This window comes from Oncorhynchus clarkii, chromosome 18, assembly GCF_045791955.1.
Source record: "Oncorhynchus clarkii lewisi isolate Uvic-CL-2024 chromosome 18, UVic_Ocla_1.0, whole genome shotgun sequence".
Taxonomy (NCBI): domain Eukaryota; kingdom Metazoa; phylum Chordata; class Actinopteri; order Salmoniformes; family Salmonidae; genus Oncorhynchus; species Oncorhynchus clarkii.
The window spans coordinates 24,303,871-24,327,480 of NC_092164.1; the positions used below are offsets into that span (position 1 = coordinate 24,303,871).

Sequence of the window (23,610 nt, forward strand, 5' to 3'; positions counted from 1 at the left end):
TCTGTGGGATCCCTGTTTTTCCCATTTGGAACCATCCTTCTCGCTAAGCCAAGCGCTCTCAGAGTGCTGCCGCTGGTCTCTCGCTGAACTGCAGGGAACAGAGCTGTGACAGAGAGCACATATGACAGACTGTCACTCCACCTGGGCCACAGAGGTGAGGTGCTAAGAGTTAACCCCAGCAGCAGAAGATCTCTTAGAGTCTACACCTTTCCTACCAAGAAGTCCTCTCTCTATATCCTGCTGGTTACCCATCTAGAGTACATTGGGATTCCAGGTCTATCAGAGAAAGTACTCACTGACCTTTGCAGAGAAAAAAAACTGCCAATTTGATTTGATCTGTGTCTATTTAAAGCACTAGGCTGGCTGCTGGCTGGCTGGAGAGCGGGACAGGGTTATTATTGGCACAGTCTCCGTTTGCTGAAGGTGCCCCCTGGATGTGCTAACTCATTGAGTGGACGGTGGCTGGGCTGGGCCGCCCCCCCCTGCTGGGAGGAATAACATTGCATTAGCTGATGACACATCCAGATACTGCAGAGCCCCTGGGCTGGTTGGATGGCTTCCTGCTTCCCGATGATGATAATGTCTTGTATGACTTCATTAAGATGCCACAGGAAGTGAAGCTGTTGAGGGATGTCACTCTGTATCCTGAGGCATCGCATCGTATTAGGCTGTTCCCATCGGATGAGGAGGATGAAGAGTGACATTTACATTTTAGACATTTAGTAGACGCACTTATCCAGAGCGACTTACAGTTAGTGCATTCATCTTAAGATAGCTAGATGGGACAACCGCATATCACAGTCATAGTAAGTAAATGTTTTCCTCAATAAAGTAGTTATCAGCAAAGTCAGAGCTAGTAAGTGGGAAAAGAGTCAAGTGTGAGTGTTAGTTCACGAAAGGCTTAAAAAAAACACACTTTAACAAAAAGAAAAGGGGACAACAAATGATTTTGCTGATACAGTGAGCTCCAAAAGTATTGGGACAGTGACACATTGTTTGTTGTTTTGTCTCTGTACTCCAGCACTTTGGATATGAAATGACACAATGACGATGAGGTTAAAGTGCAGACTTCTCGTCCATATCGGGTGAAACGTTTAGAAATTACAGCACTTTTTGTACATAGTCCCCCCCATTTTAGGGGACCAAAGGCATTGGGACAAATTCACTTGTGTATTAAAGTAGCAAAAAGCTAAGCATTTGGTCCCACGTTCATAGCCCACAATGACTACATCCAGTTTGTGGCTCTGCAAGTTTGTGAATGGTAAATAGTGTATTGTGTAATTTTGGAGTCACTTTTATGAATAGAATATGTTTCTAAATACTTCTACATTAAGGTGCATGCCACCATGATTACGGATAGACCTGTATGAATTGTGAATAATGATGACCTCCCTTGTTATTTTAAGGTTGAAAGGTTAGCATGTCTTGGGGGTATGATATTTGTGTCACTGTCCCAATACTTTTGGAGATCACTGTATATGCTGACTGTTAGCCATTAGTTCATTGTCTGTACTGCAACATGGACATTACGTGGCCCAAGTAACCAGTGGAGGCTGCTGAGGGGAGGACGGTCAAAACAATGTCTGGAACAGAGCAAATGGAAACCATGTGTTTGATGTATTTGATACCATTCCACCTATTCCGCTCCAGCCATTTCCACAAGCCCGTTCTCCCCAATTAAGGTGTCACCAACCTCCGGTGCAAGTAACATTTGGCACAATATGCTTGCGTTTATTTCAGCTCCATTCTACACATCATTAAAGCTGCCATTAAAACTGTGTGGTCTTTCTTAATGTACATTTCTAATTACTGTATGTTCAGGACATTCCGTGGAACCACTACCTGGTCTCTCTACATACGACATTTAAATGCCGTCCCTACAGTTTAGCAGAGTATTGAGTGCTGCTGAAGTCTACACACAGGGGAGCTAGTACAAGGTCAGGAGAATGGGTGTCCAACTGGCTTGGTGGATGCTAGCTGACTGATGACCAATTCAGACTCCCTTAGCAACCACCCCCCACCCCGCCCCACCCCCTGTGGGCCCACTAGACACTAAGTGCAAGCTTTCAGTTGGCCACCGGATAATTTCTGACCTCTCCCACACAGCCAGGATATGGACCATCCAAGAGGCACATGTTTAGAACAAATAAATACATGGCTCTGGACCGTCCTAGTTCCTGCCTGTCTGGAATTCTTCAGTCACCAAGACGGTGTTTCTGATGAAAATATTACTGTACCCTTTTTAAAGTTAACATTTCTACATAACTAAATTCAGTCAGTCAGTTTTTTCCTCATTCATTTTCATTCGCAATTGCAAAATGGAAAACACATGGATTATGACAAATATACATTTCAAGGCTCTGTTCCATCTGTATCGCTGAACCATTACAGATTGAACAATAGAAATATAAAGGTCATTTCCGATTGAGTCGACATGTAGCATTTACCGTGTCTGTTTACTGCATTAGCAGCAGTCTAGAAGGCAGGCTAGCTCCACTGTGCTCCACACCTCTCAGGGGGGCTTTCCTCCCTCTCTTCTCACACTGGCCGTGCCTCTTCTTTAAACCTTCATGACAGCTCCCTCTTTCACATGTGGAGGTGTGGCAGACCCATGTCTGCTTTATGCTTTGGCTTGTTGAGCTAAAGGGGTTTGATCTCTTCGTGGTTGATGTTAAGAGCAAACAACATTCTGTACAACCTTCGGGAGCCAAGAGTCTCGGCGCACAAGTCTTCTGTTTTTCTGTTCTTTGTGTGAGTGAAAGCGCATTCCATTAGAGAAAACATAACATGGAACGCTTGCTTGTTTCTGCTGTTAAAAGTAATGTTGTTTCTAAACACTGTGTCGGCATAAATAACTACTGTTGTGGCTTCGGGTTATTGGTGCTCTACACTACAGTTGAAAAGTACACAGAGAGAGAGAGAGAGAGAGAGAGAGAGAGAGAGAGAAAGAGAGAGAGAAATCCCATTCGCCTCTGCCTCCACCACACCTCCCCGCTACAGAATTGAGTCACAGTCAAACACCAAAAGTGCTCCAACTTCTTCATTGTTTCAACTCTACGACTTTTCAGTAGAGTTAAAAAGAGTCAAAATGATCTTAATATATATATATATATATAACCCCAACAAAAATCAACATTGCTATGAGTAGGAGAGAGAAAGGGGAGTGTGTGCAACAAGCTGGAAGTAATGTGCATTGACAGCCCATGGGGCGGTGGGGCTGAACTGGGCGTGTGTGTGTGTTGGGGGATGGGGGGGGCTGAACGACGGGGCACTAGTGGGGAGGGAGGGATGGATGAAGGGGGGGAGGGGTTCGATGGAGAGATCTGTCTCCAGCAGCAACACTCTTCCTGGGCAACACAGTGTGTCAAGTGCCCAGAAGACAAATAAAAAGAGAAGAGAGAAGAAACAACACAGAAACCGATCTATAATGCACTCAGAGTCCCTGGAGTGGACAAAGGAGAGAGGATACTCCAGGACACAATGCACGACTCAATGATAAAGTACTTGAAACCAGGATCAAACTCTATCCTTACTAAAGCAAACACACCCTCTTTCTGTTGCTTTTGGAAAAAATAACTGCAGCATATCTAAGGCCCTCTCAGTCCTACTCTGCAGTTATCCTTGATTGTCTGTGGTCAGGTATTGGCGTATTGTATTCTATTCAAGTAGGGCGGCAGGTAGCCTAGTGGCGTTGGGGCCATAGATGGCGTTGGGGCCATCTGTCGAGGTGCCCTTGAGCAAGGCACTTGACCCTAATTTCTCCTGTATATCGCTCTGGATTAGAGCGTCTGCTAAATTACTCAAATGTTATGTAAAATGTAAGCATTGCTGTCACCAGGTCACTCAACAACCAGGTCACCACTCTCTTTCTCAAGATTGCTGCTCGCAAAGCATAGGTACAGAACCTATATTTGCCATTAGGGAAATGGCCTGCTCTGAATGGTATGGAGCAACCGTTTCATATTTTATATGCTTTCAATGCACTAGGCTGCTGTGGTGACAAAAAACCTGGAAAGCTTCCTAATTGAGGAGTGGGTTGTCGTGACCTAATGGGGGAGTGCTCAGTGGTTCAGTTCCAGGGCTGATGGTGAATCTATAATGCATATAGTTTTGTGTGCTACGGGCTGTGTCCAAATGGCTTCCTATGTAGTACACTACACTTGACCAGGGACCATTGGGCTCTGGTCAAAAGTGGTTCACTTTGTAGAGATTAGTGTGCCATTTGGACCGCCTCTGTTGTCAACTGTTCACACAGGGGCTAGGTATGGTGTAGAGAAGGATCATCTACACCATAACTGCCTTCTATACATATGAGCTCCATCCGCACCTTGAAAACATTCCCCCCTGGAATGGAGTGGGACATGCAGGAAAACACTGGGGAAGACCTAGGGGCTAGCCCTGCTTCCTCCTGTTGATCATGCTACAAGCATGCATGGCTGACTGGGGAAACCAGTGGAGAAGAAGAACTCTCAGAAAGGATTTCATGTGGGTCATTAAAGATGAAAACGGGCTAGTGAGGGAGGCAGACCGGAGGGATTGGTTGGCTTGGGTGACCCTGCGCATCTGTCATTGGGCATTGCGTCCCTCTTTGGTTTCTGAACACTCTCCCCATCGTTCTAAAGTAGATAAACATGTACAGGATATACGCTGCCGGGGACTGGAATAAAACCCTGTTATACTTACATCCATTTCTAAAGGCAAATGTAACGGAGAAGCTTTGTAAAGCAGGAACTACTTCCAACATAATACTGCATGTAAAAGTCCCCCAGTGAAAGATTGACATATTCCTGAATTAATGCTTCCAAGATGGTTCGACTAAGATTTTTTGTGAACATTCAAAAATAGCGTTTCTTTGCGATTCTATTCAATAAACTTTGTCAGGCTGTCACACTTCATTAGAGAGAGACTGTTTGTAACTTGGCAGGCATTAGAGTGACGAGGCAGGGGGCTGTTTCTGTCTGGACTCTGGACTGTCTAGCTACGCCACAGAGGGTCTCTCTCCTGTCTCCACCAACCAACACCTTGTCTATTATGGTCCATTGTGTTCAGTAGGGCAAAGCGTACCAAAAAGGTTTGCCACAGAAATCCAGGTCTAACTCACTCAGTTTCAAAATGTGTTCTCCCATTTCGTTGCTTCTGAACACAGCCCATGATACACATACAGGATACATATAGGAGAGAGACAGAAAGGAGATAGGAAGTGATGGAGAAAATGGCGTGCTAGTTTCATGGAGGGAAGTCAGTCAGACATGCAGAAAGAAAATGGATGCCTGTCACTGTGTGTCCCCTCTGTTGGTGGGTGTAGTTATTCTAGTCTCCAGCGGAGGATATCAATATGTGTTTGTTTGCTTGCTCCTGGGTCAGTGTTCACACATTGCCATTGTGCAAAAAGGGAGAGATTGTCCAGGGGATGAAGGGGGGATGGGTGGAGAGAAGCGATCAATGAGGATGGAGATAGAAGCACTCTCAGAGAGACTGTCTCACTTTCTGGTTGGGTGGTGAGTCACTCCCGTCTCCAGGGCAAGTCTGTCTGTCTCCTCAAACGTCTGTCTGTCCCACTTAGGTCTGGAAGTACTGGAGACAGCGTCCAAGATGGACGCCCGTTGTTTTCAACGTAATCTACTCACGTTCGCATATGCCGTTTCGTGGTTGTTCTTTTTTGTACCGGGACTACTATGCCTGCGCACTAGTCCCGATGAGACGGCAGGATCGTGCGAACATGCTCCGGAAACTCTGCCAGCTGGGCTCATGACATCGGAGCATGAATATGAAATGTAAATATCTTCGGCTGAGTGATTTAAAAAAATAAATTGGCCTCAGCAACTAATATTTGAATAATTCAATGGATTTTTTGTGTGCACAAAGGTGATGACTAAAAGTGTTTTATTATGAATTCTGGAATTATGGGGCCGTCGATGGGAATTGTCTTTCTGGGCCGTACTTCAGTTGAAATGCAATACCGAAGCTGTCCTCTGGGAATTCGAAAGCACGCTTCCAGTCTGGCGCCTTGGTTTGTTCCCCTACAAGTCTGCCTGTCTGTCCCTAAATGTGTGTCTGACCTTCAGTCTCATAACTGTCTGTCCCCTCAATGTTTGTCTGTCCCCCACAAAGTCTGTCTGTCTGTCTCATAACCTACTGTCCAGACAGCACAGCAGCCATTGCCTTTAACGGTGTTTCTGTATAGGCACAGGAGTGAGCTGTGAGACTTGTGGATGAAGAAATGATGGACCTTCGTATTAGAACATACACAGCCCATCAATTGTGATTTTAACACCCAATGTTTTAAAAAAATCAACACCTTTAAGTTCATAGTGTACATTATAGAACCAATCAGAAATAATTGTTCAATTAACACTTTTCAAAGAAACAAAATAATATGAGCACAAACATACTATGATTAGGATGAACTGTGATTGCACAAATCCTTTATTTCCAGGATCAAATAGTATATTTTAACATTTGAACTGCTTTTTTTTTTTGTTGACATCTACAATAACTTTGTGTGTTAGAATATCAAAATAAATTCAATAAATTGAACGTGATAAAAAAAAGAAGAAAAAAGAACATTGACACCATTGTATCTTTAAACATAAAAATCTGGGATGTGAGTCTGCAGTTTGTCACCACTATGGCACCATATCCTTGAGAGTAAAAGTCATAAAAAGTTCTCCAAACATGACTTTGAAATAAAACACAGAACTGTAGGTATTGTAGTCAATATAATATTGAGTCCAAAATTATTTTCTACAAGCCTACTTTCTGTGCTAGAGAAAAATGGCTTGTGAGGACCAGTGCTTTTAAAGTAGTGCTTGCAACAAATGTCATAAAAAATACCTTACTATTTACACAATTTTTTTAAAAAGCAGTTGTTGTTATTGATTGTCACCTTGCTTTTTTATTTTTTTACATACATCTCCTGGTTGATTTAAATAAATCTATTTTATATAAGAAATGTCTGTATACAAAAAAAGACAAACAAATATAAAGAGAGGCAAGTCTGTAAATGCGTTTGTTTGTGACATTTATGTAATAAGTTACATCCCAAATGGCACCCGTTCCCTATATAGTGCACTACTTTTGATCAGGGTCCATAGGGCTCTGGTTAAAAGTCTAGCACTATGTAGAGAATATAGTGCCATTTTGGATGGAGAGAATTCTAACGCTACCAATATTAATAAAAACTATTTTCCAGCACTTTTTAATAACGAAATACTGCAAATAGGATATTTTTACAACTCTTTTACAATATACACGACACATTCAACATTGCAACTTTTCAATACAGAATCTCTTTAAAAAGACTTGTCCTCTCATTTGGATCAATGCCCGCGAGTCTGCGTGTGACCAAGTCAATCCTCATGGAACAGGGTCTTCAGTGCGATACATCAGTGTTTCCACGCTTTTGACCTATTCTAAAGCTAGCCCAGCTGATTCAACTCGTCAACTAATCATCAAGCCCTTGACTAAGTGAATCAGGTGTGCTCGTTCAGGGCGACAACAGAATTGTGAATCTTCTGGGGGTCCCCGAGGAGAGGTGTGAGATCCACTGTGATAGATGACCATGACGGAATCACCTGGGGCCCTGTAAGAGAGGAGGCCCACTGAAACGACCTTTCTCGTCACGTCAGAAACTGCCGTTCCCGTTCCTCTTGCCCTCGGCAGCGAATACAGTTAGTTTTTTAGCTCAACTTCATTTCAATTCAGGAAATCAACTTGAATCCAAATGTATATTTTTCTCAAAGCTTTTCAATGAGGAATCATGGATCTGGAATTTGCTTGTTTACTTCTGAATGTAAGCCATCTCCTGCTGTATTACGGGACTTGACGTAATGAGTGATTTCACACTGTAGCCAGTCAAGAAAATAAGAAAATGCTTCGGTTGATTTGAGTGCCATTTAAATAAATACACAACATCATTGCACTGGTAACGTAAACTTCTTCCTGGCTAAAATGCAGCATGGAAATAAACAAAACCCCAAAACGGTCATCCCTTCCTCCGATCTGCTCTCCCTCTTCATATTTAGATACCATTTGACCATAATATGGGATCTGTTTCACATATCCAATCTCAATAACCCGTCAGAGGACAACCTATATACTATTTTACCAACACGTAGATCACCAAAGCCTGAATCAATTCCTCTTCCTCTCTATGGGCAGATGACACAACAAAACATAACACAGAACATTTGTAAATCTACCTCACAATAATTTCAGACATCCAGCTCCTTCAAATCAATCAAATCATGTCTCATCATTCTTCATAATGAATATTAATCTCCATATCAATCCTTCTCCATCCTTTCCATACTCACATTCACTTTCCCTCCTTTAACAAGTTATACTGTACTGAAGCGCAGCACTGTAGCTATGACAGTGGTAAAACACGTCTCTTATCACAGTCTTGTTAATCATCTTTGTCCGAAACTGTGTTTTGTACACCCATAAAGAAAAACAATGACATTCACAGTGGTGAAGAAATCGCCGCTCTCTCAACCATACCCTCCATACAAAAATGTGTAACATGAGAAGATGCATTTGGTTTCCCCTGAGCTGTGTGCCAGTGGGGAAACTACTGTCAGAGTGCAGAGAGACACTATGCTGAGCTCTTTCCTGAGTCCGCCGTACACAAATGAAATGGAGAGAATGTTACATAGAAAGTCGTAACATCCACAGTTCCGTTTAAATTCTTCTTCTTTCGCGTCTCCTCCTCTGTTAAATGTTTTATGCCCTCTGACAAAATGGTCCAATGGTCTCTCTTTGCACTGGCACTGACACCCCCCCCCCCATCTCAGAGGTAGAAGCCAGTAGTCTGTGGGTCTGGGAGGGTGGGCAGGGTCTGTAGGGCGCCGGGCTGGGGGTGGAGACTGTCGCTGGCTGTCTGGCCGTTCACATCGGGCAGTAGACAGCTCCTTGTGTGAGCCACGGTGTCGTTGAGGATGCAGCCGCTCTCCATCTAAAACACAGAACAACATTAAAAAATATAATTGGAGCTGTATGCATATGATAGGACACAACCCCCCCCCCCCCCCCCCCCCAAAGACAAACTCTAATCACTACACTGGGCTCTGTTCTGTGGCATGTTGAGGTCTTTGACACCATTCACTTAACCTTTCACTGCAGTGGGCTGAATCAGGGTCAGATAGTCTTGAACAAATCTACTTTCAAACAGAAGTGTACACCTCACACACATGGTTATGAGCTTAAACAAGAAGAAGACACCAGGTCAGATATAGAGTTGAAACGTACTACATTTTGAGTTTGCATCTCAATATGACACTTTATATACATCACAGAAGACTGAAATATAACAAAACCTTTTGACATAAAAACAGATTTTCGGTGGGTTTTTAGAAATAATGTTTATTATGAAAAATGTGAATAACATTGTACCCATGAGGACACTAGGTCATTTGACTGCAGGAAAGGGCTCCTGCAGGTCAGGTCAGCCAGAGAGCGGAGTTGGGCACACACACACTCTGGTCAGTGGACAGCAGAGGATGGGTGGAACTAGACAGCAGAGATAGAGTCGCTAACTGTAGCTTGTAGTAGTTGCTAATACACTAGCTAACTACACAAAGTAGCATATCCGCCAAACCAACAGAGTACTGACCCTGGTACACACACTGAGCTCCACTCGCTATACTCCATAGGTGTGAGTATGTACTTTGTGGCTTCCCTGTATGAGGGAATCCCCTGTGTGTGTGTCTGTTGTGACAGTTTCTACCATCGGCCTAATTGTAATCCTGCTTAGTGGGCCCTAAATGGATTAGCTAGGCATCATCCATGTAGAAATCCTAATAGGGCCAACTTATATAGGCCCCCCATAGGGGCAGGCCAGCAGGACACTGCGCACCTGCAGCCGGACAAACCCAGCCAGGTTAAGGTAGGCCAAACTCAACTAATCTCTAATGCTACTCAATCCCAAATCACATCAACACCCCTAGCTGGGGGTAAACAGCACCCCCTGTGGTGGGATGTGACACTGCACATGTAGGCACGCACCCATGCGCATACACACACATTGCCACACATTCTTCTGCCCCTCTATGTATTAGGTAATGACGATGGGAAAATTGTAGGTCAGGACAGCTCATGCTTGACTGGCCAGCTTGGCTCTATGTTCCTCTGGGGCGTGGTCGCTGACCCTGAAGGAAAACACAGGGAAGGCGGAGTGGGATATGGGGGGCATGAACGGTTGCCGGTCCGGTTAGCAGTCGCTGCCTGGGAGCTATAGCTCTCATTGTGGGACTTCAACCTTGTTCTATTCATTACAGTTCTTCACCATCGGCTCTTCTCTCTCTCCCTCAACAAAGAGACCAACCAACTATCGTTCGTTACCCTTCATGGATATTGAAACATTAATTCAGCACAACAACAAACAACAAGGAGAGGAAGATGGTGTCCAGCATGCAGAATGGACTGTGTGCTGTACTAATGTCCAGTTCATCTTGTCCTGAGGCCTTGTTTTGACCGACTGGGCCCCTGTGTCCCTCCCTGACAAGCCTCCTGTACTGTATTAAAAATACAAAGTTACAAATGCACAGAGGCGGGTCCTAATCTCACCTTCGTCTCCAAATGTACGGAGGCTTGTTGTGCAATTAAAACGGAGCGTCTTCACTTCAGATCAACACGTTAGCAACCGGTACAAACATGTGTGTGTGACACGCACACCGCGCGTGATACACTCTTAAAAGCAACCTCATTCAATACTCAACGGAGCTGGAACCCTACATGACCCGAACACAACATATACAGCAACTGTACAGTACGCGACACCCTGAAGGAGCAGCCATGGACATAGCCGACACTAGTTCACTCCCAGTCAGTGTCCTGATCTGAAGTCATGCTTGACATTATCAGCTTTTGAACAGATTGTAAGGCGGTCCCTGCAGACCAGAGCTGCTTCCGTCACAATCAAACTGCGGTAGGATCAGACCCGGGCATTTAGGTCAAGGCTATGTTGTGCTACCCGCAAGGAAACAGCCCTGGCAGGAGAGGGTATTCCTACTGCAGTCGATGCTCACGTCGACAGAATCCCTTCCAACGGTTGACTTGATCGTGGCGCAATCCTGAAATATCCAACGCCACTCCATGGGAGACCTACGTTCCTCTTCGTTGACAGATTCTCCACTCATCTGTTTCACATCACATGTCTGCTCACGTCGATTTATCTTACATTGAACTGTAAAGCAGCAGCCGAAACAAGCCCGAGGCAAGGGCTTCCCAGTGCTATATTAGTGCCTTCACAGAGAACCATCGCTTTCATGACATCGAAATAGTGCTCCCAATGCTGGGATGTCAACCATTAACAAGACAGTCCCACAAACATACAGTCACAGAAATTCACCAAAAATTACAAAAGAAAAAGGTTTATTATCCATCTATGAGCATCTTGCTTTATTCTTTGACTCTTACCTTGCGGTGAGTGGCATCTTGGGAAGCGGGGCGATTCAAAATGCCGTAGGCGCCCAGAGAAGGCATGGTGTGTTGAGGATGTGACATCCCCAGGATGTAATCTAAGGAGTTCTGTGTGGTGGGGTACTGGCGGTGAAAGTAGGCGGATGGGACCTGTGGAGAATGTTGTTTGTGATGCTCCAGACGGTCTGAGGGGTTAGCAGTCACCCCTCCTTGTCCCTGGTAGTGACTTGTGCCCCCCACCGTACCCCAGTTCATCACCATGCCCACGGTAGTCGAAGCACCCGTACCGTAATCCGTGAGAGTGACCTCACTTCCAGTAGCGCGTGAGAGAGTGTCTGCACACCCGTTGGTGTATGAGACGGTGCAGGCTCCATTAGCGGTCAGTTCCAACTGGTCGTCGTAGCCGTACCTCTGCCAATCGGGATCAGGGTGCAACCCGTTGAGAGCGGCACCGCTGTTGCTACTTGCCTTCTGCTGTTTGAAATGGCACTGAGGCTGAAGCTGGACCTGTAGGTGCTGGTTCTGCTGCTGCCACTGGCTCTGAAGATGGATGATGTTCTGGTGCTGGTGGTGTTTGAGCTGCCCGGACCCTTGAGGCCCCAGCTGGGATGTCTTACCGTTGACCAGGGGGTGAATGCTGTGGCAGTGGTCGTCCAGCCCCGCAAGCAGATGCTCCTGCTGGGGAAGCCAGTGACCATTATCGACCACGGTTAGTGAGTTTGTGTGCTGCAGTGTGTCTGGCTGGCTTGGCGTGGGGACGTCAGTTTGTGTCGGGGGCCAGGGGTATTTTGCCAGAACGGGCTTTACTAAGTTGAGGTGCTGCTGCATCTGCTGGGAGAGCTGCACTATGGGTGGCTGCTTTGGTAGTCTGTGAGGGGGTAACGTGGGTTGGGGGATAGGAGGGTTAGTAGCCTGGGGGTGGAGGGTAGAGATATGCATAGCGGGGGTGGCTTGGTTATAAAGGTTAGGGATAAGGGTAGAATTAAGGATAGGGCCAGGGGGATGGGTTGTGGTTAAGGGTGGTGGTATGGACACGTGACTGTCCCCACCCTGGCCCTCCTCGGTCTTGTTCTCCAGCGAGTCGTGGATGTAGGCAAGGATCTCGTTGTTGGTGAGCAGGTCGTTGAGCGAGGGGATGTAGTCCGGATCCATCTCCACTCTGATCATCCTCTCATCCAGCAGCAGTAGCTCCAGATCCTCTGCGTTCAGACCCAGGTTCTCCAGAGCAGAGAACAGCTCGCTGATAGGAAGACATTTATTTTATTTGACAAATTCAAAATACATATAGACTTGGGAGTACAGCAATGCATAGATAAACAAAATATTTGAATTAAAAACAGAAGGGCAATAAAATGGAAAGCTTGGGCAAGACTGGCTGTACATTGGGCAGTCCAAAGGGACATTACACTCAATTCAATTTGAAAATACTTATATATAATATTATATACAATACATACAAATATACAATCACCTGTTAGAGCATGTCTCGTCCCCCTCCAGAGATAGTGAGTCCAGGGTGGCGAGTAGTGGGTCGAAGCTGGATGGAGGCTCCCCGTTGGGGCCAGTGGAGGTGGTGGTGGTGGTGACCACGTTGGGCACGGAGCTCCAGCTCTTTACCACACCCCCACCCAGAGGGCCACCGCTATAGCCTCCACTGCTCTGCCCTTCCCCCTCCCCTCGCTCACTAAACAGACTACTGTGGAAGGACATCTTGGGCTCGACGGCTGGTTGGCACACGTACACGGACTCATCCTGCCGCATCAATGCCCCTAGCAGGGAGCTGGGGTCCAGTCCACCGTGATCCTTCGACGAGTTCTTGTCCAGCTTGGCCTTCTTGGACTTGGTCTTGCCTTTAGTCTGGAGTGAGTCGGTGAGGCCGTGGATGGGGTAGCTACTCTGGTAGAGAAGGGCCTCGCCCGTGGCGAAGGTGAAGGGGAGGTGCATGGAACGCTTCCTCAGGTGCTCTCCTCCCTCCTCCTCCCTGGGTACGAGAGGATGGAGAGAACCAATCAGAACACACTCTTTCTGTTCAGGATAAAACTCCAGCAAAGTTAAGGCTTTGAGTCCTTAAAAGTTGGAGGCAGCTTCATTTTAACAGTGTGCAGCAGTGGTTCCCAAACTAGGGGTCGTGACCCATGTCGGGTTGCCTGATATGAAAATGGGGTTGTGGGAGAATTACCAAAATCCCGGTAAAAAAAATATATAAATATATAAATATATATATATATATATATTCTTTGTCTCTCAAAATCATTATAACTTAAAAAATCTGAATGAAAATTATTCATATCTAAAAGTTAAAATTCAACGACAGAGCGCCCTTAGATCGTGGGAAAAGGCCACTCTTGACGGTTGCACTTGAATCATTTCCATGGTGAATGGCTGAGCCCGCTACGCTATGAAACCACACACTATTGCAGAGACGGACATTACTGGCCGCAATTGATATGGGGAAAACAATGTGTGGGGAGACAGAGGCATAGAAACTCACATCAATACCTTTGTCAGATAACACTGTGAAACTAAGAATTCATGCTATAGCAAGCAATCAAGAGGAAACTGACTGAACGACTCAAACCTCCCCATGCTCTCCAAATAGATGTTAGCTGTGCGGGCCGAGATGCCCATGCATTAACTTTGGTTCGCCGCATGTCGGGGGATGCTATTGACGAGGGCATATTGTTGTCTCACGATTCTCAAGCATGATATGGCACAGAGGATGTTCAATGTGCTGAAAAACAGACTCCAAATGGGATCGAATGGTGGGCTTTTGCACAGATGGGGCTCCATCTACCATGGGACGGTGGGCAGGCCTCTGCACTTTAGTTATGACTGCGTCTCCCTTTGCCAAATGGACGCATTGTATGATACACCTATCAGGAATCAAGGTAAGACCCAGATGCAGACTGTCGAAGTAGCAATGGTTTAACGTTTCAGAGGCAAGCAGAAGACAGGTCAAGGCAGGCAGAGGTCGGTAATCCAGAGGGAGGCAGAGGTACAGGTCGGGGGGCAGGCTCAGGGTCAGGCTCAGGGTCAGGCTCAGGTAGAGTGGTCAGGCAGACGGGCTCAGGGTCAGGTAGAGTGGTCAGGCAGACGGGCTCAGGGTCAGGTAGAGTGGTCAGGCAGACGGGCTCAGAGACAGGACAGGCAAGGGTCAAGACCGGGAGGAATAGCAAAAGAGAATAGAAGCAGGAGTACGGGAAAACGCTGGTTGACTTGAAAAACATACAAGACGAGCTGGCCCAGAGAGACAGGAAACACAGGGATATATACACCAGGGGTAATAAGTGGCACTTGGAGGGGGTGGAGACACTCACAAGACCAGGGCGTGACAACACCCACTGAGCTATATTGGATACACAGAGAGCAACTGGCGGCAAAAGAGCTGAGCGTAGAACATTGCAAACTACATTGCGCACACCTGTTCACAAAACTACTTGGGGATATGGGATCAGAGCATGACAATGTTGTATTTCACACCGAAGCTTGGTGGTTATTGAGGGGGAGTGTTGGAAAGATTTTTTCAAATTGAGAGAGGAACGGTTGTCATTCGCAATGGATTTAAATAACAAACTTTGTTTACTTTCTGTGTAATGAAAATGTGTCTAGTTGCCTATGTAACAGACATATTTGGGGAACTGAACGAATTGAACACAAGCATGCAGGGGAAATACAAACAAATGATATAACAAATCAGCTAAATCAGTGTGATCCTGGTTCAGTTGACATGCCGGGAAGTGAAATTGAACAGCTGTTCAAGCTGCCATGTGACCGAATGCTGCAGACAATGCATTCACCGGTCACTATGGAGACGTTTTGGTTCTTGACTCAAAGGGAATACAATGCAGTCTCCCTCAGAGCATTAAAACTCATGGTATGCTGATTCAGAGCCCTCATCTGCATTAAAACCAAAATATCGATCCAGGTTGGATGTGACAGGAGAGATGCGGTACGCACTGTTGACCACGCCCCCTGACCCTGAGACGCTCAGACACAACATGGGGATATGGGATATATATATATATACATATTTAAGATAAATGATTTAAATGATTGACTGTCAAAGCCCCACATTAAAAAAGTAAACATTTCCTGTGAATTACATTTTTTCCCCCCATATATTTGGGGTCGCGAGAATTTTATTAACGTGATGAAATCCAATCTACTGTCCTCCCTCTTACTCACTGGGAACAAGAGAAGGACGAGACACAGCTTACCAGAACATTAGGGACTACTATTTGGACAAAAGTCCCTAACACTATGGACTAAAGAGCTCTGACTGTTTAGGATTACACATTACATTCACCTCATTGAAATCCTTCATACAAACAGACACAGCAAAATCTACAGTGCTAAATCAACTCTATAGTGTTACATTTAACACTCAGAAAAGTGTTTAGGGTTAAAAATGTATTCAAAACATCATTGGGTTATGGAGGGGGAGGCTAAAGCTGCACTTACACCAGGGGCCTCTGGGTGGCGATAATGTAATCAGGCTTGCCGTTCTTGTAGACCAGTCTGGCGTTGGCTTGGACCCACCTCCAGCGGTTATCCTTAGTGAGCAGTCTGAACACCGTCAGCCCGCTCTCTCCTGTCTTGATCACTGGAACCACATAAGACACTGAGTCAGGGGGATGTATCAGAACCAAATGATTGTATGGTCATAACTGAACATAGGCTATTATGCACATAGGCAACACAGTGTATATGTGCACCCATGCATGGAACCAACCCATACACACTCACGACGCTTACAAAAGCAAGTCTGCCGAAATATGCTGTTTGCATGCGAGTGTACATGCACCATCACACCTCTAAATGTACACACACACACACACACACACACACACACTCCTTGATCCTTCACCCAATTGGCCTATTGTTGTCTTTGCAAGGCGTGTTGTGGAGTAGAGCACGTCTGAACTGTGCAGCTTTCCGGAGTAGGTTCATGGTGGTGAACGGACACAGGTGTGAGGCGCCGTCGACCCATTGTTCTACAGAGAGGCGTGCAGTACAGAGATGTGCAGACACAGCAGATTTACACCCAAAGTGTTCCCCTGCAGTGCTGCTGAAACTCGTGTGTCACTTTCAGTGGACACTGGTGGACTTTGGATCTTTATTCCATTCCTGATATGGATATGTGGCCCCAGTTCACCACTCTGCTCTGTTCACTGGTACTCTGCTCTAATCTGCTCTGGGTTCTGCACAATCTCCTCCATAATCTGGATTATGTGTAAACATATTCTCCACTCTAACCAACCATGTGTCCCACAGAGACGGGTTGGTTGTTTAGCAACAAAAACCGTTGAACGCGCAACTATGAGGCAAAACAGACGGGATCGGCTTAAATTGCTGACAACATTGTAGACTACATTTTGTTTTAAAAATGTTAATTGAAAACATGAATTAATTTGCACAATGAGCACCTGACTCTCAAATACATCGTTAGAGTTGCTGGTTAGCTAGTGTTGTAATAACATATTAAAACATGTAATGACGCATTCACTGACTGTTGTCTGCCTGGGCTTAACCATACAATTTTGGCTTGTACTCTGTGTTATACTCTCTCTATCTCTCTGTTTCTCAATATACTAACTGCACGGGAAACCCCCACCAGGGTGGCGGTTTAAGATAAAACACACTGACAACCCATAAATATACACTGCTCAAAACCCTTTGGGATGGGCTACAAAGACAAAGAACTCTGTCAAGAACCAATGGGATACTGACAACAGGCTGGAGAGGACTGTCTATCACCTACGAACAACCAACCAGGAGCCAGGACTACTAGAATCTACCTACGTCATTTCAATGTATAAATGTACTGCCCAAATATGTTGTACGCCCTCTTTTTCCGAAAGCTCCCTAAGGGTTGGACGATAGGAGCCGTGCTGCACGTTTGACAGATATTACTATGCTTGATTAAAGGCCTCAAATATACCGTATCCGCCTTGTCCAGAGTCTCATCTTGGTCTTGTTTCTCCAATAACTAATCATTTACACTAGCTAGTGATTTTTTTTGCCATATTAGAATTGACATGAAATCTGTCAAAACACCTCATAACAAGACATGGTATCAACAACAAGATAAAACTAGCTGAAACAAGCCACCTACGGTTCCCCACAAGGCAGCTTTTAGCCATTGTTGCTAGTTACCCGACCGCTCATAATCATAAAAACCGCGTGGCTTCCGGCCACGTCGATGTGCGCGCATCATTTTTGTGACGTTTGTCAGCCAACGCCGTCTATATGGTTTGTCCCAATAATCCCTCCTGAAGTGTGCACTGGTTCACTACTCTCAACCAATGTAAAAGCATTGGATTGCTGTAGGCATGGGCTAGAGGGAGTTTAATATACCAGTCATTTCCTTTCAAATCCATGAAGGGAAGTGAACAAGTGTACTTTGGGAAAAAGGAGAGACTATTAAGGACGCAACCAGACTTCCACTAACTCTCGGACAGTTTGCCAATCAAACCTCTGCCTACATGTCTTTTAGACATACCGACCTACTACCCTGGACTACTTTCTAAAAGAAAAGAAGGGTTGTGAGTCAAAAGTTTTGAAAAGGCAGCATATACTGTACTGAAATAACCATCTGTCTAACAATGAATACTGGATTTTTGTTGTTGTTGATATTAACATCATGCTTGTCTTTGCACTCACTAGACTATTTTAACACTTTCATTAGGCAAATTGTCCCCTCCAGTATTTAAACTCAAAGAGCTCAATTTGTTATGTACTATAAACTCAGAGAGATGGAAGGGGAAGTGATATTGTAAACTTAGAGAGATGGGGGAGTTATATTTGCTATCGACCACTGAGCAGTATGGAGTGTGTGAAGAGCAGTGAAGCTGATGCTTAATGTTCCATGGTTAGAACAGGGTCATTGTGTTTACATGCTACTGTAAGTAGGACACTGTTACTGCTGACCTCTCTCTCTCTCTCAGAGGTGTGTGTGGTGTCAGTCTGAGTCTGAGATAATATTTCTCAGAGGCAGACTATTAGATAGCTCTATGTAGTACTAATATTTGATTGTTTTTATCTTTATTTAACTAGGCAAGTCAGTTAAGAACAAATTCTTATTTTCAATGACGGCCTCGGAACAGTGGGTTAACTGCTTTGTTCAGGAGGTAGAAGAACAGATTTTTATCTTGTCAGCTCGGGGATGCGATTTTCCAACCTTTCGGTTGCAAGTCCAACGCTCTAACCACTGGGCTACCTGCCGCCCCACAAGTATACACTACATATGTATGTGGACACCCATTCAAATGCGTGGATTTGGCTATTTCAGCCACACCCGTTGCTGAGAGGTGTATAAAATCGAACACATAGCCATGCAATCTCCATAGACAAACATTGGCAGTAGAATGTTCCATACTGAAGAGCTCAGGGACTTTCAATGTGGCACTGTCATAAGATGCCACCTTTCCAAGTCAGTTCGTCAAATTTCTGCCCTGCTTGAGCTGCCCCGGTCAACTGTAAGTGGTGCTATTGTGAAGTGGAAAGGTCTAGGGACAACAACGGCTCAGCCGCAAAGTGGTAGGCCACACAAGCTCACAGATGGGACTGGCGTAAAAATCATCTGTCCTCGGTTGCAACATTCACTAACGAGTTCCAAACGGCCTCTGGAAGCAACTGTTCGTCGGGAGCTTCCTCTTCAGAGGGGGAGACACTCTTGACCCAAACTGCTACAGACCTATATCTATCCTACCCTGCCTTTCAAAGGTCTTCGAAAGCCAAGTTAACAAACAAATCACCGATCACTTTTAATCCAACCGTACCTTCTCTGCTATGCAATCTTGCTTCTGAGCTTGTCATGGGTGCACCTCAGCCATGGTCAAGGTCTTAAACGATATCATAACTGCCATCGATAGGAGACAATACTGTGCAGCCATATTCATCGACCTGGCCAAGGCTTTCGTCTCTGTCAATCACCACATTCTTATCGGCAGACTCAACAGCCTTAGTTTCTCAAATGACTGCCTCGCCTGGTTCGCCAACTACTTCTCTGATAGAGTTCAGTGTGTCAAATCGGAGGGCCTGTTGTCCAGACCGTGTCGTCTATGGGAGTGCCACAGGGTTCAATTCTCGGGCCAACCGTCTTCTCTGTATACATCAATGAAGTCGCTCTTGCTGCTGGTGATTCTCTGATCCACCTCTACATAGACGACACCATTCTGTATACTTCTGGCCCTTCTTTGGACACTGTGCTAACTAACCTCAAGACAAGCTTCAATGCCATACAACTCTCCTTCCATGTCCTCCAACTGCTCTTAAATGCAAGTAAAACTAAATGCATGCTCTTCGATCGATCGCTGCCCGCACATGCCAGCTCGTCCAGCATCACTACTCTGGATGGTTCTGACTTAGAATATGTGGACAACTACCCAGGTGTCTGGTTAGACTGTAAACTCGCCTTCAAGACCCACATTAAGCATCTCCAATCCAAAATTACATCTAGAATAGGCTTCCTATTTTGCAACAAAGCATTCTTCACTCACGCTGCCAAACATACCCTCGTAAAACTGACTATCCTACCAATCCTCAACTTCGGCGATGTCATTTACAAAATAGCCTCCAACACTCTACTCAACAAATTGGATGCAGTCTATCACAGTGCCCCATATCCTACCCACCACTGTGACCTGTATGCTCTGGTTGGCTGGCTGCATACACGTCGCCAAACCCACTGGCTCCAGGTCATCTACAAGTCGTTGCTAGGGAAAGTCCCGCCTTATCTCAGGTCACTGGTCACCATAGCAGCACCCACTCAGAGCACGTGCTCCAGCAGGTATATTTCACTGGTCATCACCAAAGCCAATTCCTACTTTGGCCACCTTTCCTTCCAGTTCTCTGCTGCCAATGACTGGAACTAACTGCAAAAATAGCTGAAGCTGGAGACTCTTATCTCCCTCACTAACTTCAAGCACCAGCTGTCAGAGAAGCTCACAGATCATTGCACCTGTACATAGCCCATCTGTAAATAGCCCATCCAACTACCGCATCCCCATACTGTATTTATTTATTTTGCTCCTTTGCACCCCAGTATCTCTACTTGCACATTCATCTTCTGCACATCTATCACTCCAGTGTTTAATTGCTATATCGTAATTACCTCGCCACTATAGCCTATTTTATTGCCTTACCTCCCTTATCTTACCTCATTTGCACACACTATATATACTTTTTATTATTATTATTATTATGATTTTTTCCCTACTGTATGTTTGTTTATGCCATGTGTAACTCTGCATTGTTGTATGTGTCGAACTGCTTTGCTTTATCTTGGCCAGGTCGCAGTTGTAAATGAGAACTTGTTCTCAACTAGCCTACCTGGTTAAATAAAGGTGAAATAAAAATAAAAAGTGGAAACACGTTCTCTGGAGTGGTGAATCACGCTTCACCATCTGGCAGTCCGACGGACGAATCTGTGTTTGGCGGATGCCAGGAGAACGTATCTTAACGCTACATCCATACAATGACATTTTAGACGAGTCTGTGCTTCCAACGTTTGGGGAAGGCCCTTTACATGTTTGTTTTTTATAAAACATTTTTGGGGGGGGTAGATCAGCTTTAATATTGCATATAGATTGTAGATTCCATCAATTTAATTGTCTGCATTATTTTCAATCTCAAATATATATTTTTAAAATAGATTTTATTTTATTTTGCCCTAACCCTACTACCCCTCTCCTAATTTGAGTAAACTAGTGGACAACAACACCTAGGCTTCTACTTCCAGCTTATTCATAATATATACAGTACCAGTCAAAAGTTTGGACACACCTACTCATTTGAGGGGTTTTCTATATTTTTACGAATTTCTACATTGTAGTATAATAGTGACGAAACTATGAAATAACACATATGGAATCATGGAGTAACAAAAAAAAGTGTTAAACAAATCAAAATATATTTTATATTTGAGATTCTTCAAAGTAGCCACCCTTCGCCTTAATGACAGCTTTGCTCACTCTTGGCATTCTCTCAACCAGCTTCACGAGGTAGTCACCATGAATGAATTTCAGTTAACAGGTGTGCCTTGTTAAAAGTTAGTTTGTGGAATTTCTTTCCTTCTTAATGAGTTTGCGCCAATCAGTTGTGTTGTTACAAGATAGGGGTGGTATACAGAAGATAACCCTATTTGGTAGAAGACCAAGTCCATGTCATGGCAAGAACAGCTAAAATAAGCAAAGAGAAACGACAGTCCATCACTACTTTGAAGGTCAGTCAATGGAAAATGTCAAGAACTTTGAATGTTTCTTCAAGTGCAGTCGCAAAAACTATCAAGCACTATGATGAAATTGCCTCTCATGAGGACCACCACAGGAAAGGAAGACCCAGAGTTACCTCTGCTGTAGAGGACAAGTTCATTAGAGGTACCAGCCTCAGAAATTGCAGACCAAATAAATGCTTCACAGAGTTCAAGTAACAGATACATCTCAACCTCAACTGTTCAGAGGAGACTGCGAGAATCAGGCCTTCGTGGTCTAATTGCTGCCAAGAAACCACTACTTAAGGACATCAGTAAGAAGAAGAGACTTGCTTGGGTCAAGAAACACAAGCAATGGACATTAGACCAGTAGAAATCTGTCCTTTGGTCTGCCGCCATGTCTTTGTGAGACGCAGAGTAGGTGAACAGATGATTTCCTCATGTGTGGTTCCCACCGTGAAACATGGGTAGAGGAGGTGTGATGGTGTGAGCAGTGCTATGTTGGTGACACTGTCAATGATTTATTTAGAATTCAAGGCACACAACCAGCATGGCTACCACAGCATTCTGCAGTGATACGCCATCCCATCTGGTTTGCGCTTAGTGGGACTATCATTTGTTTTTCAACAAGACAATGACCCAACACACCACCAGGCTGTGTAAGGGCGATTTAACCAAGATGGAGAGTGATGGAGTGCTGCATCAGATCACAATCACCCGACCTCAAACCAATTGAGATGGTTTGGGATAAGTTGGACTGCAGAGTGAAGGAAAAGCAGCCAACAAGTGCTCAGCATATGTGGGAACTCCTTTAAGACTGTTGGAAAAGCATTCCAGGTGAAGCTGGTTGAGAGAATGCCAAGAGTGTGCAAAGCTGTCATCAAGGCAAAGGGTTGGTACTGTTAGCAATTTATGTCATTCTTCAATAACGCAAACTCCAAAGCAAATCAGGGGGAGAAAAATAGGTTTATTTGAGAAGGACATACCATAGATGTTATGCTAGGAGGTAGATGTTCAGTCTCCCCTGTCCTCAGCTTTTCTCCACAGAACAAAGGACAGGATGCCATTTACAACCCCCCCACCCTAGCCTGGGGTTGACCAATCAGAAGTCCTTGCAGTACATCTGGGCCAAATACCATTAGTACTCTAGTTTTTATTCCTCTCATCCTCTGCGTTGTGTATTTATCTTCAAAATATTCTTATTCACCTTTGAAGAATCTCAAATATAAAATATATTTTGATTTGTTTAACACTTTTATGTTTACTACATGATTTCATATGTGTTATTTCATAGTGTTGATGTCTTCACTATTTTTCTACAATGTAGAAAATAGTAAAAATTAAGAAAATCCCTTGAATGAGTAGGTGTGTCCAAACGTTGCACTGGTACTGTACATTTTACAGACACAATGTGTTTTACAATAGTTATTTTTTGTTGGTTTTCAATCCCGTCCTTCAGCTACCATCAAACCCCTCCCATCTATCACTGAAGCTCATCCAGTTTGATTTCTGTTTTGCTATATAACTGTGCTGTTTCACAAAAGCTCTGAACCTATACACATTTTATGGACACAGTATATTTGACATGAGTCATCTTGTTGTTATTAATCCCACCCTGTAGCTCCACTCGTCATCTCCCATCTGTCTCTTAACACCATCTCTTTTTGATTTCCATTTGCCATATATTTTTCAACTGTGCTGTGATGTTTCACAAAAGTTTCCTGTTTCAGCATGACACAAAGAGAGGTCCATACAGAAATGGTTTGTTGAGATCGGTGTGGAAGAACGTGGAAGAGATCGGTGTGGAAGACTGGCCTGCACATAGCTCTGAACTCAAATCCATCTTTGGGATGAATTGGAACGCCGACTGATCAGTGCCGACCTCACTAATGCTCTTGTGGCTGAATGGAAGCAAGTCCCTGCAGCAATGTTCCAACATCTAGTGGAAAGTCTTCCCAGAACAGTGGAGGCTGTTA

At 44.7% G+C, this 23,610-nt stretch overlaps 1 protein-coding gene across 1 annotated transcript in view; it reads right to left on the bottom strand.

Annotated features, from left to right (window-relative positions):
- Positions 1 to 6,394: 6,394 nt before the first annotated feature.
- Positions 6,395 to 23,610, bottom strand: part of LOC139373250 (aryl hydrocarbon receptor-like) — a 78,377-nt gene continuing 61,161 nt past the window's right edge. The window contains exons 10-13 of the mRNA XM_071113551.1: positions 15,883 to 16,024; positions 12,893 to 13,402; positions 11,419 to 12,661; positions 6,395 to 8,956 (exon numbers count right to left, since the gene is read on the bottom strand). Coding sequence (XP_070969652.1) covers positions 8,792 to 8,956; positions 11,419 to 12,661; positions 12,893 to 13,402; positions 15,883 to 16,024 — 2,060 coding nt within the window. The 3' untranslated portion in view covers positions 6,395 to 8,791. The remainder of the gene's footprint in view (positions 8,957 to 11,418; positions 12,662 to 12,892; positions 13,403 to 15,882; positions 16,025 to 23,610) is intronic.